This window comes from Esox lucius, chromosome 20, assembly GCF_011004845.1.
Source record: "Esox lucius isolate fEsoLuc1 chromosome 20, fEsoLuc1.pri, whole genome shotgun sequence".
NCBI lineage: Eukaryota > Metazoa > Chordata > Actinopteri > Esociformes > Esocidae > Esox > Esox lucius.
Window position 1 is genome coordinate 17,197,329 of NC_047588.1, and position 19,234 is coordinate 17,216,562.

General features: G+C 41.0%; 2 protein-coding genes across 4 annotated transcripts in view; both read right to left on the bottom strand.

Annotated features, from left to right (window-relative positions):
- Positions 1 to 3,255: 3,255 nt before the first annotated feature.
- LOC105019167 (annexin A2) lies at positions 3,256 to 10,144 on the bottom strand. The gene is made up of 13 exons (XM_010885126.5): positions 9,542 to 10,144; positions 8,613 to 8,697; positions 7,738 to 7,840; positions 7,459 to 7,553; positions 7,217 to 7,330; positions 6,992 to 7,082; positions 6,706 to 6,785; positions 6,292 to 6,351; positions 6,106 to 6,196; positions 5,890 to 5,985; positions 5,744 to 5,802; positions 3,913 to 4,023; positions 3,256 to 3,821 (listed from the first exon to the last, which is right to left on the bottom strand). Exons 2-13 carry the CDS (start codon positions 8,649 to 8,651, stop codon positions 3,759 to 3,761), a joined length of 1,002 nt encoding a protein of 333 aa, XP_010883428.2. The 5' UTR covers positions 8,652 to 8,697; positions 9,542 to 10,144; the 3' UTR covers positions 3,256 to 3,758.
- A 91-nt stretch (positions 10,145 to 10,235) lies between these two features.
- arhgef2 (rho/rac guanine nucleotide exchange factor (GEF) 2) overlaps positions 10,236 to 19,234 on the bottom strand; it is a 63,881-nt gene continuing 54,882 nt past the window's right edge. For 2 of the 3 annotated variants that reach the window (XM_010885125.4, XM_010885124.5), the window contains 6 exons: positions 18,907 to 19,005; positions 18,738 to 18,796; positions 18,552 to 18,644; positions 17,202 to 17,573; positions 16,482 to 16,653; positions 11,400 to 11,576 (listed from right to left, as the gene is read on the bottom strand). In XM_010885125.4, the coding sequence (XP_010883427.1) occupies positions 11,494 to 11,576; positions 16,482 to 16,653; positions 17,202 to 17,573; positions 18,552 to 18,644; positions 18,738 to 18,796; positions 18,907 to 19,005 (878 nt within the window). In that variant the 3' untranslated portion in view covers positions 11,400 to 11,493. Of the gene's footprint in view, positions 11,577 to 16,481; positions 16,654 to 17,201; positions 17,574 to 18,551; positions 18,645 to 18,737; positions 18,797 to 18,906; positions 19,006 to 19,234 lie in introns of all 3 variants that reach the window. The other variant, XM_010885123.5, reaches the window with a different exon arrangement.

The following is a 19,234-nucleotide window of genomic DNA, read 5'->3' on the forward strand; positions in this document are numbered from 1 at the left end:
GATGAGTTAAGGTAAATGACTTAGCAACTGTGGGTCTACTTGTGTTAGCAGGCTATTTAGTGTCCAAAGATAATCAGCTGTGTGAGTTAGCATCACCTAATTACTTGAATTAGAATAGTAATGAGAATACTAGGCTAAGTTAAGCTACTGTCGCCACCTGTTGCTCTTATCCTCATCAGGCTTTTTGTCAGCCTTAGGCTGGTCCGCCACTTCCTGAGCATTCACCGTATCCAACGAAGTCATCAGCATCTTCTTCTTGAAGACTTCCATAACTTTATGCGGAAAAGGGGTGAGTTGGAGCCCAGAAGGAATGAAGGAGAGATGGAACAATAGAAAATGGGGTAAAAAGCGAAAGGTTGAGACCAGTGGCGGCACTAGCTTATATGGCTCCCCGGGCAAAACCCCCATTCAGCCCCCCCCCCCCCCCCCCTCATATCAATATAAAGATATATACAAAAATGACTCATAAATATCAAAAAGAGGTTACAAAAACAAATAAAAACAGACTGAAGTATGTAAAAACAAGGTTATGTACAGGCAGTTCAGCACCACGGCATGCAGCTCATGCCATCATGGAGATCGACGATGGCTGGGAGCTGGGCACCAGTGATGTGCAGTTTTCATCACCTGCTGTAATGCCTTCCGGTTGGCCACGGAGCATCCACCAAACCACACCGTGGCACAGTTCGTGAGAATGCTCTCGATTGTGCAGTGGTAGAAGTTCACAAGGATTTGGGAAGACAGGCAGGCCTTCTTCAGCTTTATCAAAAAGTACAGGCGCTTCTGCACCTTTTTGACCAGGGTTGAGGTGTTGAGTGTCCATGAGAGGTCCTTGGAGATATGAACACCCAGGAATTTTTTAAGCTGGACACACGTTCCACCTCAGTACCATTGATGAGAACTGGGTCGTGACCGTAGCCTTTAGACTTCCTGTAATCCACAATGACCTTCTTGGTTTTCTTTGCGTTGAGGGCCAGGTTTTTGTCAGCACACCATGCTACCAGGTACTTGACCTCGTCCCTGTAGGCTGACTCGTCATTGTCACTCATCAGGCCTATCACCGTGGTGTCGTCTGCAAACTTGACGATGGTGTTGGAACTGTACAGGAATGCAGTCGTAGGTGAAGATACATTTGTAGCACAATTAAATACATTTGTTACACAATTATCAAACCGAATAGGAACCAAATTAACCATACAACCTCCTTGGCTAATTACAGGTATCAGACACCCCAAAGAGTCAATATTTCAACATACAAAGTATCAGCATAATGTAGACATCTATTATGTTAGTCTACAGCTTTGGAAATTCCCCTTACTGAGTTCAGTACCTACTCAATACAATCACAAAAAACCTTGATGTCACCTCAATTTCATTGATGTCACCTCAGTGAATGTTAACCAAGTCAATAATGTGCTAATTAGGTTGTAATCGCTTTGCTACAGGCTACACATATTATCATGATGAGATTGAAATTAACACAGGCTAACAAATGTAAACTTACTTTTGTTATACTATTCTGTTTCATTACATGCATAATATTATACTCATAAAGAGTTCACATAGCTGCATATCTTCATCTTTTACAAGTTTTTAATCATCTTTTTTTCATAAATTGGGCACCTGATGGCTGATGGCCTTTTCTTATCCATTTATCCATTTGTGTTGATTTGACACTTGAGTATCAATACGTTCCTCATTCCCCAGCGCTGGCAACCAGTAGCCTGTTCTGTTCATTTTCCTCCTTTGTTCTTAAGGGTAGCCTGTCCTTTTTGTTCCGAATGTCTTCACCTGTTTGTTATTAGCCCTCGTTAGCACCCTATTAAGTTTGACCAGTTCTGTCAGCCCTTTGTGGAGCCATTTAGTGTTTTTGTGTATGTGATCCAGCCTGCATGCCTTATTCCTGCCATTTCGTTGTTTTCTCACCTGCCCTAGTTTTTGTTATTAAATCTATCATCACTCTGCGCCTGGCATCCTGCTTACCTGAAACGTGACACTTGGTGGTGTGCAGACAGTTTTTTGTACAAACCAGGTGAAAAATGCAACAATGTCTGTGAAACTATATATTCACTGTATTATGAATGAATTGTGGTTTATTCGGTAGTATTTTGTAGTATGACTGATTTTACTAATCGCATTACTACTGTACAAAGTTAGAGGTGTGCTGTTTGATAGATTCCCCCACTCCTCCTGCCCGAGGCTTCCAGTGAAGAGCCCTTCCTGGGCAGTGACGTGTAAATGAGTGATAGAAAACCATTCAGAATTTTTTATGTCACCAATTCAAATTTTTTATTTTTGTGCATTCAGCTCCTGCCTCCCCTGGCTAGATGCTGTCCAGGGCTGCTGCCAATGTCGCCCATACCTAAATTCACCGTTGACTCAGACTTACTCTGGGGTTTTATATGTAGGCAACATCTCCTATAACCCTTCTTTAAACTATAATAATGCTCCTCATTTGACCAGGTTTCTACACCCATTATTTAGCAATGTGTGTCTCTCTACATCCTTCTCAAATATTAAAGTTACTTCCATTCAAAATCATATTTTCCTAAATTGAACCTTAACCCAACCCTAACCTAAATCCTAACAATCACAAAACCCTAATTCTATCCCATAAACCCATTTGAAATGTTTTACCTAAACCTGACCCCTAAGCCAAAAATAGGCCTTTTCCTCATGGGAACATGGGGACAGGCGAAAGGTTCAGACACACACACATATATTAATAAACTGCTCTCCAAATCCACCTTTAAATATGTGAACTAATATTTAACGTTTCCCAGTTTAGATCCCCCAGTAATTGTAAAAAATAATAAAGAAGAATCAAATCCCATAACGAAGTGAGAAAGGTGAAGAACATTCCTTGATACACTGTAGAACACATTACATGTTCCTAAATTCTTTCAGAGTGAAAAAGGTTAACAATTAACTATTGGTTAACAAAGCTGTAGCCCTGAAAGCAGTAAATCACTGTCAAGGTGCTACTTTTCAATGGCTGGACATGGCACACAAACAGTATGCACACATGAACCAGTTATTCACCAATGTTTTGTGATAAGACTCATCTAACACTAACCTTTATGGTGTTTATCTGGGCCTTATTGCGTCAAAACAGTATGGTGTGATTTCTTATAATCCAGTCAACAGTCAAAACAAAAAGCTATTATTTTTCGCATTCAATTTTGTACATGGTGATATTCTTTTCATCATAAAATTGAACTTGTTGTCTCAGCTTATGCAACCACTCAAGGCTAGTAACTCCAAAACCTGTTTATTCAACTCTTTCTGAGTTTGGGGGAAACAACAATCAAATGACAGGTCTGGGTGATGGGACTATATAAGGGTATTAGAAACAGTCATATGATCAAAGTGGTTCTCTTTTTACAGTCCATAGATCCACCCATTGGTTATGGGGGCAAGGTAGGTGAATAGGGTAGGGGATGACATTGTCCTGGGATTAGGACAAAGACAGGGAGACAGCCAAGACACTTTGAAGCCCCTGGGCCCTGTCTACATTTGTTGTTCCCCCTTAGACACACACACAGAGAAATTCACAGAAGTAGGAACAAAAGTCTGAGGCATTTGCCACTGTTAGGTATCGATAATAGAAAAGCACATTGAGAGATGCAGACTTGTGTAAATCGCAATATGTGATGAAATAGCCAAGACATGCACAATGTGTAATGACATTACACCACTTCTATGCTAAAAATAAGAACAGACACTAATAGGCACTATTTGTAGAGCAAAGTCTTCCTTCAGATGTCTTCAGATCGACACAAGGCAAGAAGAGCCTGCTGCATCTCCCCTTTGTATTCTTTCTGTGGGTGTGAGAGTGATGTAGTTATGACAGTGTTACATGCAAACCTTTCAGCATGACTATTGAATGTATTGGTATGTATGTGTGTTCACCTGTATTGTAGAGTAGAGTGAAGTGTTGGTCAGTTTGCGATATTCGATTCTCACGCAGAGAAGGTCCTCCTCACTGTGACTGATAAGGATTCCCATCACCAGATTGCTTTTCTGCAGGACACAGACAAGAAACACAAAACGAATGCTACAAGCAGCATTTAGCGTGTTTCAGCATGGAGCTACTGCAAGCCAGATTGCATTTTTTCCCCCCAATAGGACACATATCTGACGCAATGTCCATAGTTGCAAACAATATGGCTTGCATGGTTTTCACTAGTATAATCATGTGGACAAATGGAAACACCATTCATATAAAGTAAAGTCACAACCCTGATCATTTGTACCAAATGCAATCACATTTAAGATCTGTAATTTGATACTATAGAAGAAGTGTTTTTCACAAATTCCCAATAGCAGAAAACCCATAATGGTTGAGTTAATTGGCCCCAATTGCAAATATGTTCCTTGGGAGGATTATATCCCTTTTCAAGATATTATATAAAACAGGATGAGCGTTGCGACCTTACAAATGTGCAAGACTTAATATTTCCCCCGTGTGGTTGACCCAAAAAAAATTGCACTTGTTTTTGTCGTTTCATGGTTTTCGACATTTGTACTAATTAGAATTATAATACCACTAGGCCTGTTGGAATTTTGTGCATATTTATGCAAAACCACACTCATGCACAAGTTCAATGGTCAATAGTGGGCATGTTTAAAAGAAATACTGGCCTGGTTTACATAACTTTTAATGACCATTGTCCATAGATGTGCATATATGCCAAATATGAAATGACATGAAGTTTGGTCATTTCATGCCATAAGCGTTGCTTTTATGTTCAACAGGGACTAAAAAACATTAAGGAAGAGTTAATGAGTCCCAATTGCAAATGTATTCCTTGTGAGGGATGGACTTATCTACTTATCATCAAGGCTTCAACTCAAACCAGGTAAGTGTGGTGAGCATGCAACTGTGGTAAACCTCAATAGTGCCACTATGTGGTGGATATAAATAGTTAGCAGTAATTTTTGGTGCATCATCTTTATCAACATATGTGCCAAGTAGAACTATTATACCATGATCCTTGTAGATGTGTGCATATACAGCTCTGGAATATATACAGCTTTTTTCTTTTCCTTTCTAAAAGAGTTGTAAAGGAAGGTTTTGAGTGATGAACATTAAAATTAAGCGACCACTGCAAATTGAACGCTTCTGTTCCTCACTAAAACTTTCCTTTTCTACTTTTTTTGGATAGGAAAGAAAAAGGTGCAGTGGTCTTTTCCAGAGCTGTATGTGCAAAACCATGCCACAATTTTCAAGACTCTAGGTTGATGATGACTCCCTCTCAGTTTGAAGCCCATCGCCTCAGACAGACCATGGAGGTGACAACCAATCACAGATTACCACGATGACAATTTCAATGATAATGTGTACACTTGCATGTTTTGTAGGGTACAGTATGGGCGTGTTGAGTTTGCAAAAAGTGTAACTTTGGAGACTTGTGACAGCGCCACCATGAGGCCAATTTGCATGCCACTGCATCAGAAGTTGCGGCCCCTGGGCCTTTACTACCATACAAATTTGAGCAACTTTAAGCTATCTTATCTCGAGAGATATTCCAAAAAGGACCCTTTTGAAGAATAATAAACTGAACTGGAACAAGCACAATAGGGTTTCACCAGTGACCTGCTGAAACCCTAATTGACCTGGCTTACTGAACACTGAATGCCCAATACATTCGTCGACATCTCCCAGGACAATGAACAAATAGAGGCAGCCAGACTGAGTCTGTATGTGGGGTAGTAGACCACCACATAAAATGAAACTCACCTTAATGTTGTTGTTTAACCGCTGGGCCAGAAACAAAGGAATACTTGGAATGGAGCGAACTAGAGATGTAAAGATTGAATACCTGGTTAGTCTGTCAAGACACAAAACAACTCGATACAACACAGTGAAACAAGGCTCTAGCTCACCCAGGGTCTGGAAGCCAACCTTCAGGTCCCCAGAGAAGTGACTCTGAACTGTTTTATCCACAGTTTCCCCTCTCAAATCCTCCAACCCAGACAGCACTGAAAGAGGAGAAGGAGAGGGAAAGAGGGAGACATGAGGGTTTACAGCCGTGCCAGGACTACAAGGAGATACGGAGAACAGGTGAAAGACAGATGTGTTTGTTAGGATGTGTTTGTTACCTCTGCTGAGATGGTTTGAGTCTCGAGTTGTTAACACCTGAATCCAGGGGGCTGGGTCCTTTTTCTTTCCATTCAAGGCATCATTCAATGCCTACAGACATACACAGACAATGCTCCTTTATTTGTAAGAAGGTTTTTAGTTTTATTGGTGGTAATCTCATGGAGAAAGCACAGAGAATCACTTGCCTTGACATCCTGGTTAATGAGATGATAATCAACATTCTCCTTTGAATTCAGCTCCTCCTTCTGTTGTTATTAAATCGTGAAATAAAGAAATTCCTTGGTTCAAGTAGGGACAAAACTGTGAATATTTCTCAAGGCCCAGTAAGCTACAGCTCCGTAAAAAATGATGAGACCACTGCACCTTTTTCTTTCCTTTCCAAAAAAGTTGAAAAGGAAGGTTTTGAGTGAGGAACAGAAGGGTTAAAAGAGACCACTGCAAATTGAACGCTTCTGTTCCTCACTCAAAACCTGGTCTCTTAATTTTTTCCGGAGCTGTATTATGCATACATACAGTCCATAGCATAATCTTTATTGTAATATGTAGACAACAAAGCATGAAACCAGACTCATAATCAGCTAAATGAAGACTGGTAGTACCTTCAGTATGGCCAATACCAGCTTTGTGAAGTCTTTACTAGTCTCACTGATAAGGTCATTCTCCAAGTAACGTCCAAACTCTGCAAACATGAAGTACAATAAGACGGCAGTAGGGCTGTGTGTGACAGGTGTGTGTGTGTGTCTCTGTGTGCGACTGCGTGTGTGTGTGTAACGTGTGTGTATGTGGACAGCCAAGTGAAGAAGCACGGCTCTCAGCCATGGCTATGGTGTGGCTAATGACAATGATGCTGTTGCACATGTGGTACCTACAGATAAGAGATCTCACCCTGTTTGTAGGCAGTAGTGGCATCTTTAAGCTGCTGTGGTGTTTTGGTGCAGAGCACTGCCAAAAGACCCTCTTCGTCTGTACCAATACCCTGTAACAAACAATTACCCAACCAGGTTGTTTCATGCATACATTCGTACGAACCCCAGAACACGCATTACAAACATGCAAGTATACACAATATCATTGAAATTGTCATCGAGGTAATCTGTGATTGGTTGTCACCTCCATGGTCTGTCTGAGGCGATGGGCTTCAAACTGAGAGGGAGTCATCATCAACCCCAGTATTAGTTGCTCCAGCCCCCCTGACAGAGCTTTCTTCAGGGCAGGGCACAGCTCCTACAGCGGATGGGTGAAGATTGTTGGCCTGGTAGATCACAATCCGCTTGTAGCTCTAAAAGTCCTCATTAGGTAAATTCGCTAGTGACAAGCGTAATTCGTTTTTTCAATCTGGAAAGGACAGTTACCTTCTTTGCGAGGTTATGGTATGACTGTGCGATGCTCTGTCTTTGGGCATTGTTTCGATTGGTAAGGATTCTCACCAGGGTGTTCAAATCACTGCCTGTACACTCACAGACACACGGAGTCATTGGAGAACCTCATCCACTATGTACATACTGTACCCTACTACCCCAAACATCAGCCAGACTGTTGACATTATCTGATGACTAACAGTTTTACAGTAAGACATAATACTCATTACATCATTCGTTACAGGACATTATATCCTTCAGTAGTTGGCCTACCTTTGCTCTCTAAGGCATTTTGAATGACACGGGCATCCTTCTCTGCATTGAAGTTGGGGAAGGGCCTCACAGTGCCAAGTGTCCCCCACCACATTGCCTCTGACTAGACAAGAGACAGGGGAGAGAGGGGTGCTGAGGAGCTGAGTCACCACAGGGAACTCTTATCACTGACAGTTAGGGCATCTCAAATGGACCCCTAGGACATACATTCAATGCACTTTTAAGGCCAATATTTGCAGACACAGTTTAAGCCTAATCTACGATAAACACACAGAGCTCAATGGAGTTATCCATCTACAATGTATTGCATAAGGAGTCATCTCCAAATGATTTTTTTGCAATTGTGTTGTTTTACAATTAGTAATAAAAATGCAAATATTTGGAGTTTTCTTACTCAATTAATTCCACAAACCAATGACTTTGAAGGTGCAAAATATTGTTTCAATGTGAAACAAGGTAATTAGACAAGGTGGAGACAGAGGTGTTGCTAGGATCACTACCCCCCCCCCCCCCCCCCACCCACCCCACCACCACCCCAGGACAGAAAGAACAGAGTTTTGAATGTACATGCTAATGGCCTACGCGTCTACATTGTCATAATGCACGATCGGAATTATAGATAAATAGATCAGGGGCTATTATTATTTGTTCATAGCCCGGACACCCAGGCCTAGCCACGTCACTGGGTGGAGCTATTATCAGATGAGAGATGCTTACACCTGTCAATGTCCCCCAGATCTTCACAAGTTCTTAGAGTGTATTTGTGATTTGGCCACTGTTTAGCATCTTTCATGTTGAGTTAATCCTTTCTATACTTGAACAAAGAGAAAAGTGAATGAGGCCTCTTTAGACTATTGAAATGCTTGTTTACTTACATTCCTCTTGGAGGAGTTGTACTTCAGTAGATCTTCCATGAAGAGGCTGACAGAGTGACTGCAGTTGAGGTGAAGTTCTGGGCAACTGAAATACCAATCCCTTTGGTTTTACTTTTACCCCAACAAAATGTACCCATTTACAAATATACGTTTTACTTCACTGTGGTTGGCATGTCACTGTCTTTTATGAAAGTAAGTTTTAACTGTTCTACTCCAAAATAAGAAACAAAACAGCAAACACCAACACGTGATTTCCCCTACATAAATCAATTTCTCCAACTTATTAGGCTGCAGTGTTATATACTAATAAACATTGATACCTGTAGTCTAAGGCAAACAATCCTTTCAAAACGCGCTCCTTTCTGTTTAAATGAATTTTAATACAAGAAAAATGCGGTTGCATATCTGTGTTTGAGCTAATCATTATCATCCCCGTGTTCACTCTAAATATACATTTATAAATAAGCTTAAAACTTTTAATGTATCCAATAATTATTTTATTATAAAACACTGTCAATGTAGACTTTCTGTTGCATTGTATTTTCATCGGATGGTACTGTACATCGGGTACTGTACTGTACATTTGCCAGCAGCAGCATAATATGCTGGAGGCACTAACGCAGATATACTAACTCAACTTACTCAGCACTAACTCAACAAACGACCAAAGCCAGCAGAATAGCGTTCCGATCAAATAAGAAAATCCCCTTAGATTTTTTCCTAATCTCTACTATGTGGAAAGAAAACAAAAGCGCGTCACGCACACCACTCCTTAATGACATCCATTCCGGTGAAAATAGAAACCAAACTTTCTTCATGTGAATTATAATCAACGAAATAAAATTAAATGATGAATAGCATAAATCCAAGCTTGATAGTGTTACAAGTAAAAAGTTATCAAAATAATAACCCCATGAAATTAAAGGTACCTGATTTCTGTATCCGTTTAGCAGGACAGGTCTATAGAGTGACTTGACGTTTTGTAAGTCTGTATCTCCCAGACAATGGGGTGTGGTAGTGTAGTGGGACAGATAGGATATGACTACGATGGACTTGGAACACACTTCGTATTGCTTACCAAAGGCGGGTCTGTTGCTATCTGTGACTACATGAAAATAACCGAATTCCTGATATTCTCATGGACTATAACCCTATGCCTATTAGTTTACTGGTACTCATATAAAAGATCAGGATACTTAGAAAAAAAGATTTCTTCCATTCCCTATCCCTTAAGTCTAATGACCATTTTGAATACTAAGAAAAAAAGACTAAGCCCAATTCTAACCGTAATCCCAAATTTACAAAGCCAGAAATAGCCTGTTTCCTTGTGGAGACTGGCAAAAAGAACAAGTCGTCAGCTTTAATTATATTTTTGGGAACATCTGGTCCCCACGTGTATAATAAAACTGGAATCAAACCAACACACACCAGGTGACGACCCTATCCCAACACACTCATGAAGTTGCTTTACACACACACACTCACTTACATACATGCCTATCAGAAGACGACCACACCCGTGCCAATAACATCCAAGACACTAGATTTCTGTACGATTTATAAACAGCATACAAAATGAACAATAATTATTCAAATAAAATAAAAGGACAAAATTACAACATAAATGTAAAAAAAGTCATTTTTTTCTTTTTAACATATCAAATATTTATACAGACTAAGTTCTCATAGAATATATAATGTAGCACATACATTTTTATATGTAGTTCAAAAAAGGAAATAACCTTTGAATCCAGTCAAATTACTTCCATTACTATAACATTCTCTTTAGGGTCAGGGGTGTGAGCTCAAGAGCTAATTTTTTAAAAACCTTTTTTGAAGGAGGTTCTGATTGGCCAGAGTTGTTGTTAATCATCCTGAAACCAATAAGGGTAATTTTCATCAGGAAAGATCAATGTACACTCATGATTTGGGATGGGCTAACCCCTAACCCTGTAAACAACATTTGACTCTATTTAGTAGGTCATGTAAGAATTGAGTCCATTCAAAGGACTCCAGTCCTTATGATATACTACATCAATATTGTTGTATTTAAATATAACAATTTTGGTTTATTTTGGTCCTTTGTGTTTCCTTCAAAGGTCTGAAAAGTTCATTTTAACCACCCATCCCTTTCTATCAAATATTTAGCAGAAAACCTTTTGTAGCTAACTACTGTTGTCTTCCTAAAAAACAAAATGGTTTATGAAAAAGCACAAGAGATTTCAAGTGTTTGTGTTCAATAAGCAGTGAGGGTTGGGGGGAAAGAGTTGATTAATACTCACAAAAACAACATTTTCAACAATTATATACAGCATATATATGCCCCCCACCCTGTCCCGCCCTCAGCTATCCTTAATTGGATTAACTTCAGTTTCTGTCAGCCAGCCCCACCACAGACAAACCAGGTCTGTAGAAAGGTGGCATTACAGTACATGTAGAAAAATGACAGGCAGTTACAGTACAGAACGGTTCCTACTGATTTTAGCAGAGACAGAGATCTAGGCTGGAAATCCATGGCTGCTACAAAATTGATCCTCCTCTTCACCTCACAATCCTTTGCTCATATATTATTTCTTCCTTTTTTTTTTTGAAACGCCAATATGAACCGAAGATTTGCATGGATTCAATCCTGAGGACGAAGCCTTCAAAATAACATTAGAAAAACATATTTCAAAAACACTTTCTCATAAAGTAACTTATACACTGACATGAAAGATTCACAATTCCTGGGTAGTCCTTCTATGGAGAAGAAAGTTGAATAGACGGCATTACTGAAGAAAAGTTCTGTCCGGCCTGGTTGTTTGTAGGTTGAGATGTTGGTCCAGCTCTCAAGTCCTGTTTTCTGGTTTGCATGTCCAGTTTTTGGGTCTCTGGGTCAATGTTAACTTGGAACAATCATGGAATCAGCTTTGGATTCCTGTGCTTCTGGTCCGCATTCACTCTCCTCTGGGATATCCTGGAGATCTGAAGACATTGTGAAGGGTTACTTTGTTAAAGTTTACATTACATGAATAATATGTTATTAATAACGGTATTAATGTTTGAATAATGGGTTGACAAAACAGGACTAGCCAGCTCAACACTGTATATGGGTACTGAGATACCAGGCACTAATTGACACAAGGATTGTGGACAGAGGGAGTTAAATACTGTCACTGTAATCCACCCTTTAAGAACACTAAAAGGAAGAATAAGGGAGGTGCATTGATCAACTGATCTGAAAGACAGAAAAAACTTGGCTGTCTCGAAACACTGTAAATGTGTCTCCTATTTAATCAAAGTTGACAGAAAGTGTGAAAAAAGTCAGCTGATAGAAAGATGGACATGTATCATTCTATAGTATAGCATTTAAAAAGTTATGTTGAACCCTGAACATGTTTACCCTTTTAGACCAGGGATGGGCAATATTTTTCACTGGGGGTCCACATTGAAAATGCCAGAGACCATCGCAGGCTGATAACCTTTTTAACCAACATGCCCAAAAGACACACAACATAGCTAACTCTGTTAACTTGCATATTGTATTAATGCATATTTCTTTTTCATGCTCATAATCTAACTTAATTTACTTTAACAATGATTTTTGTATTAGACTATGTTAACAACTGTTATTATGGCAGGCAAAGACCAAAACGGGGAGTGGAAGATGCAGCATGTACTCTTTTTAACTTGATCTATACCCATCTTGAGGGTGCAAAGAGCTTTGTGCGGCTGCTTTTTATTGATTTTTCTTCAGCTTTTAATTGCATTCAACCACATATTTTGGCAGGGATCTTAAAGAATACTTTTAAAATTGATCATAGTCTTATTTGTTGGCTGATGGACTTTTTAACTGACAGGTCACAACACGTGAGAGTGAATAGCATCTTATCCGATGTTCTCTTTTCCTCCACTGGTTCCCCCCAGGGCTGCGTCCTCTCCGCTATCTTATTTATTTTATATACAAATGCATGCCAAAGCCAGCACGCCAGGCGTCACATCATTAAGTTTGCTGATGACTCAGTAATAGTGTCACTGCTGACTCACAACGACCCCGAGTATGGCGCTACTTTAAATGATTTTACAGCGTGGTGCAAGTCGTCTTTTATGAACATCAACGCGGCAAAAACTAAAGAAATGCTGATTGATTATAGGAAGAATCCCCCCACCCTTTCTCCGACCCTTATTAATGATCAAGCTATCGAAGTGGTGAAGCAATACAAATACCTCGGTATTATAATAGACGACAAACTCACCTTCGAACCTCAGGTTGACGCTGTCTGTAAAAAAGCACACCAGCGTATGTTTATTTGTCGTAAACTTCGCAATTTTAATGTCGATAAGACCTTTATGAGGATGTTTTATTGTTGTTTTATTGAAACTATTCTTTCCTTTGCCTTTGTGAGCTGGTTTGGGTCCCTCACTCTTAAAAACAAAAACAGGCTGCAATACATTACTAAAGTGTGTGGAAAAATTTCCCTGAACTCTCTGACTGACTTAAAATCTCTATACGAGACAAGGACACTGAAGAAGGCCCAGTCAGTCCTGGCTGATATAAGCCACCCTCTGAACAGCTGCTTCATGTTGTTGCCGTCTGGCCGCAGATTCTGTCTGCCTAAATGCAGGACAAACAGACACAAAAACTCTTTTGTTCCTGCTGCTATAGGTTTTGTTAATAATTCAATGTGAGATGTGGACCTTTGTGTAGTATGTATTTACTTGTGTTCTCCTTCGATAGTGTCTGTTGTATGTATGGCTTATGTGTCGTTTATGTTGCACTTTATTTTGCTGCAAAACGAATTGCCCCTCTGGGATAATAAAGACTCCTTGACCTTGAACTTGAACAAAGGCCTAAGAAATCCCTTTTCAAGGTTATTACTCAACGCAAATGATGCAACACATATTTGCCTTAAAACCTACAGAATCTCACAAAAGTTAGTACACCCCTCACATTTTTGTAAATATTTGATTATATCTTTTCATGTGACAAAAATGACACTTTTCTACAATGTACAGTAGTGAGTGTACAGCTTGTATAACAGTGTGAATTTGCTGTCCCCTCAACATAACTCAACACACAGCTATTAATGTCTAAACAGCTGGCAAAAACAGTTAGTACAACCCTAGGTGAAAATGTAGAAATTGGGCCCAATTAGCCATTTTCTTTCCCCGGTGTCATGTGACTCATTAGTGTTACAAGGTCTCAGGTGTAAATAGGGAGCAGATGTGTTAAATTTTGTGTCATCGCTCTCACACTCCCTCATACTGGTCACTGGAAGTTCAACATGGCACCTCATGGCAAAGAACTCTCTGAGGATCTGAAAATAATAACTGTTGCTCTACCTAAAGATGGTCTAGGCTATAATAAGATTGCCAAGACCCTGAAACTGAGATGCAGCATGTTGGCCAAGACCATACAGCGGTTTAACAGGACAGGTTCCACTCAGAACAGGCCTCACCATGGTCGACCCAAGAAGTTGAGTACCGGTGCTCAGCGTCATATCCAGAGGTTGTCTTTGGGAAATAGACGTATGAGTGCTGCCAGCATTGCTACAGAGTTTGAAGGTGTGGGGGGTCAGCCTGTCAGTGCGCAGACCATACACTGCATCAAATTGGTCTGAATGGCTGTTGTCCCAGAAGGAAGCCTCTTCTAAAGATGATGCACTAGAAAGCCCACAAACAGTTTGCTGAAGACAAGCAGACTAAGGACATGGATTACTGGAACCATGTCATGTGGTCTGGTGAGACCAAGATAAACTTATTTGGTTCAAGTGTGTGTGGCGGCAACCAGGTCAGGAGTACAAAGATGTGTCTTGCCTACAGTCAAGCATGGTGGTGGGAGTGTCATGGTCTGGGGCTGCCTGAGTGCTGCCAGCACTGGGGAGCTACAGTTCATTGAGAGAACCACGAATGCCAACATGTACGGTGACATACTGAAGCAGAGCATGATCCCTTCGGAGACTGGGCTGCAGGGCAGTATTCCAACATGATAATGACCCCAAACACACCTCCAAAACGAACACTGCCTTGCTAAAGAAGCTGAGGGTAAAGGTGATGGACTGGCTAAGCATGTCTCCAGACCTAAACCCTATTGAGCATCTGTGGGGCATCCTCAAACGGAAGGTAGAGGAGTGCAAGGTCTCTAACATCCACCAGCTCTGTGATATCGTCATGGAGGACTGGAAGATGACTCCAGTGGCAACCTGTGAAGCTCTGGTGAACTCCATGCCCAAGAGGCTTAAGGCAGTGCTGGAAAATGATGGTGGCCACACAAAATATTGACAATTTGGGCACAATTTCTACATTTTCACTTAGGGGTGTACTCACTTTTTTTTGCCAGTGTTTTAGACATTAATGGCTGTGTGTTGTGTTATTTTGAGGGGACAGCAAATTTACAATGTTATACAAGCTGTACAATCACTACTTTACATTGTAGCAAAGTGTAATTTCTTCAGTGTTGTCACATAAAAAGATATAATCAAATATTTACAAAAATGTGAGGGGTGTATTCACTTTCGTGAGTTACTGTAACTTTCAACTAAACAGAGTAAGCTATATTACATAAGGTATATTGTTAACAACAGTTATTAGGGGCAGCCATAAGACTATGAAATCACTTTAGAAGATTTTCATTCAATGCAAATGTTGATATAATTGCTGTTATCTAACTTCATACAGTATATTTTTTGTACTACATGCTTTTATCGACAGCTACTCCAGCAGCCCAGACCCAAGAAATCAACTTTTAGGGCCACTCACTCAATATGAACAGGAGAGCCTCGTGTGGGCGTTGACAAGTGAAGTGAAGTCAGGAGTCATTTCTGTTGAAGCAGTGTGCGGTTCTGTTGAAGCAGTGTGCGGTACTGTTGAAGCAGTGTACGGTACTGCTGCAAGATGTTCATCAGTGAGGCTGCATCTGTGCTTGGGCTTGTTGAATTTTAGCATCGGGTGACAGTTTTTTATATTTGGCCGCACTGCTCTGGAAGTGCCTCTTCAAATTGTACTCTGTGACTTTTTTAAATACCCTGCTTTCGTTATCAACGTTTCTTAGACAGGCTCATTTCCAGGGATCGCGAGCCATCAGTTGGGTATAGTCTGAACAAATGATAACTTCCACACGTGGATTGTGGTGCTGGTCCCTACGTATCATAACAACGCAAATAGCTTGTGTCAACTTAAAAGTATTTTAAACAGAGAGTATGATACTGCTGTATTTATTACTGGGAGTGCCACTGGTCTTTCAATAAGGGATAAAATAAATACGCAGCATAAATAAAGTAACCTGCAGACCAGTATTTTTATTTTATTCATGTTTAAAAAATGTTGGATATATATCGCTGGCCGGATAGAATGACTCAACAGGCCGGATCCGGCCCAGGTGCCTTTTCTTGCCCAGGTCTGTTTTAGACACTTGAACATTGTTCAGTTAACTGCTCAATGTGAAGTCTTACCTGCATATTGCCAGGGAAGAGCGCCTTACAGTTTGAGTGAAAAGTATGGTTAACACCCATGGCAACATTCAAGGCGTTCAGAAATAGTCATAATATTCATTCATTTTCTGTCCTATGGACATCTTTTCAGTTCTTAAAAGCAAATATAATATCAAATAAATAGTCTTTAACATAATACTATATATATATATGTCTTATTTTTAGGGCCAATAATTTTAACCTAATACAGGGGCCTAAAGACCATGTTTTCCATGCTATATCTGGCCTGGAAGTAAAATTATGCTGGTTTGTAACTCTTATTGGAATCCAGTCAGTTGGGACATCCAACTTTTGAACTTGCATTCAAGGTTGGAAAGACCGACATATAACACTACATTAAGCATCTAAACAGGAACAGACATTACCGCTATGGGTGATCGACAGTAGCTCAATGACTCACCTCTCGGACTGTCGGAACGTGGTGAAATCCTCACTACATCCGCCTCTTCCTCAGACTCCTCCTCTTCACTGCCTTCCTGTACACCATCCAGTTGGTCCACAGGTTCCTGGCAGGCCAATGGGGCGACAGGGCCAGGCTCACCATCACAACTTCCTCTTATTTTAGCAGGAACCTAGTAATGGAATAGATGTTATGTAACCATAGATCTACAGACTAACCACTACCTCACCTAAAGACCAACCACTACCTCACGCACAGACCAAACACTACCTCACCCCACAGATCAACCACTACCTCACCTACAGATCAACCACTATCTCACCCAAAGATCAACCACTACCTCATCCCACAGATCAACCACTACTTCATCCAGATCACCCTCTACATCACACACAGACCTATCAATACTTCTCTGCATCATTGCTATCAGAATTTAGGAACCAAGTCAGTACTCTAGAGAGAGCTGTCCACAAAAATGAAGTAACTGGGCAAGAAGGGTATTGATCAGGGAGGTGACCAAGAATGGCCACACTAACAGGAGCTTGATAGTTTATCTGCAGATAGTGGAGAAACCTCAAGAAGGACAACCAACTCTGCAACACTCCAAGGTACACTACATGCTGTCTGAAGGACTGTTGACCCAGGGTTTCATATTTCAAGTATTTTCTTCTTTTCTCTTTGATATGTCTGTTGAGTGGCTATCTCCTGTCAGCTGCTCACCTTTTCTATGGCTATAACGTCCACCACAATGTCTCCACTGCTGCCTCTGCTCCCTCGACTGCCTCTCCTTCCCTGCAGCTCCCTGAGCTGCTGCTCCATCTGAGCCCGGGCCCTCTCGCTCTCCCTCAGTCTGGCCTCGAAGGGGCGCAGCCTCACCACCTCCTCCTGCAGCAGGCCGAACTGCCTCTGGAGCATGTTCATGTCCCCTGCGGCCCCCACAGTGCCGGCATCCAGACCAGTATCACGTGACATGGAACGGGACAGCCTGGGGACAGAGTGTGGAGGAGTGGGGGTGGAGGAGCCCGAGGAGGCAGGGCCAGCTCCCTCACAGAGGCGGAGCTCGAGGACAGAGTCCTGAAGAATTACAGCAGCCTGGGAGAGAGGAGACAGAGAGAGGAGAGACAGGGTAAGTTTTGACTAGGGTGGGGCTGGGGTGTAGACAAAGACCCAAACATTTACTTTTGCAATACGTTTTGTTTGTCTTTTGAAGCAAGAAAGAAGCTTATTACTGCTTCTTTCATGTCTGTATTTGATTATGTTGATCTTGTATGTTTTTGATCCCGTGTCTTCATAGAGAATGTTAGATACTGTGTCTTCATAGAGTATGTTAGATACTGTGTCTTCATAGAGTATGTTGGATACTGTGTTTTCATAGAGTTTGTTAGATACTGTGTTTTCATAGAGTATGTTGGATACTGTGTTTTCATAGAGTTTGTTAGATACTGTGTTTTCATAGAGTATGTTGGATACTGTGTTTTCATAGAGTTTGTTAGATACTGTGTTTTCATAGAGTATGTTGGATACTGTGCTTCATAAAGTATGTTAAATACTTTGTTTTCATAGAGTATGTTAGATACCGTGTTGGCTCTAAGATTTGTTACAAATTCTAAAGCTGTCACTCATAACTGATTAAATCATTGGTAAATATGTTTTTTTTCCATTGGCATTTTAATACTATTTTAATTGTGTAACTAAACTGTCCAGCAGAGAAATAAAACATCCTGCACTCAAATGACTCATCAGGCTCTCCACTTCTCTGCCCTTCTGACTTGGAACAAGCTTCAAACAGTCTAGACTACAGCATCTTACCTCTAAATGACTTATAGGTCAAATATGTCACAGTAAATGAGTGGGGCTATCAATGTTTGACCTCTAGTTGCACAACATTCTCCCAAACCTTTTTGCTGCTCAAAGTGTACATGTATGTTTTCAAACTGGTTTCCTTTCTGGGTTATGCTGCAATTTTTCGTTATTTAAACCTGTTTTGTCAGGTGTCTGTAAATCTCAATGAGACCGACTTGGTTCGACGAAGGTAAAAGAAAAGCATTCCAGGGTGTCATGGCCTCTCACCTGTAGAGCGTGGAGCTGAGCACTGATGTTCACCAGCCTCTGACACACCTCCTCATTTAGGGGTCTGTCCTGTAGCTGGTTACCGTTTCTGTCCTGAAAGCATAAAAACACCCACAAAGACAATGTATTAGAGTCAAAGCTGCGGCTTGTGTTTTCCAGCCCCAAGGTGCACTCTCCCTCTCTCACCTTGGATGCAGGGCTTCCATTGATTTCATCAGTCCCGTTGATGGACATTGAATCTCCATCTGTTAATGAGTAGGACAGAAGGAGACAAGGGGGAAAGTGAATGGAAGGGAGAGCTGAGACAGCGTAGTGGCAACCTCCTCAAAGCTGTCGGAAGAAGAAAAACACTCACTGCTCACTGGCTCCCCTTTGTGGTTCTGGTCAACATTGGTCCCGTTGGACTTTGGGAGCTCTATGTTGGAGCCCAGCAGCAACTCACTCAGCCTGTCAACTGATAGAGGGAGGGAAGGAGAGTTAATGACCAACTAGAGACACAACCAGAAGCACTGATACTACAGTGTACTATGCACCCAGTCACTGCAGCAGGACACAGCAGGTTGGATATCTTTGACTGCTTCCAGACTGATGGGTAGTGAATAGCTGATACTCTTATAATGGTGGCCATTTTAGATCTCTCTACTGCACTTAGCTCTGTGTTAGGCAGAATCAACCCGCTCTGT

Coding starts and splice junctions, on each gene's coding strand:
- LOC105019167 (XM_010885126.5), bottom strand. CDS start 8,651: ATGGAAGATCTACTGAAGTACAACTCCTCCAAGAGGAAT. Junction 6,352..6,705: donor TGGTATTGGCCATACTGAAG/GTACTACCAGTC, acceptor TAATAACAACAG/AAGGAGGAGCTGAATTCAAA. Junction 4,024..5,743: donor GGTTAAACAACAACATTAAG/GTGAGTTTCATT, acceptor TGTGTCCTGCAG/AAAAGCAATCTGGTGATGGG.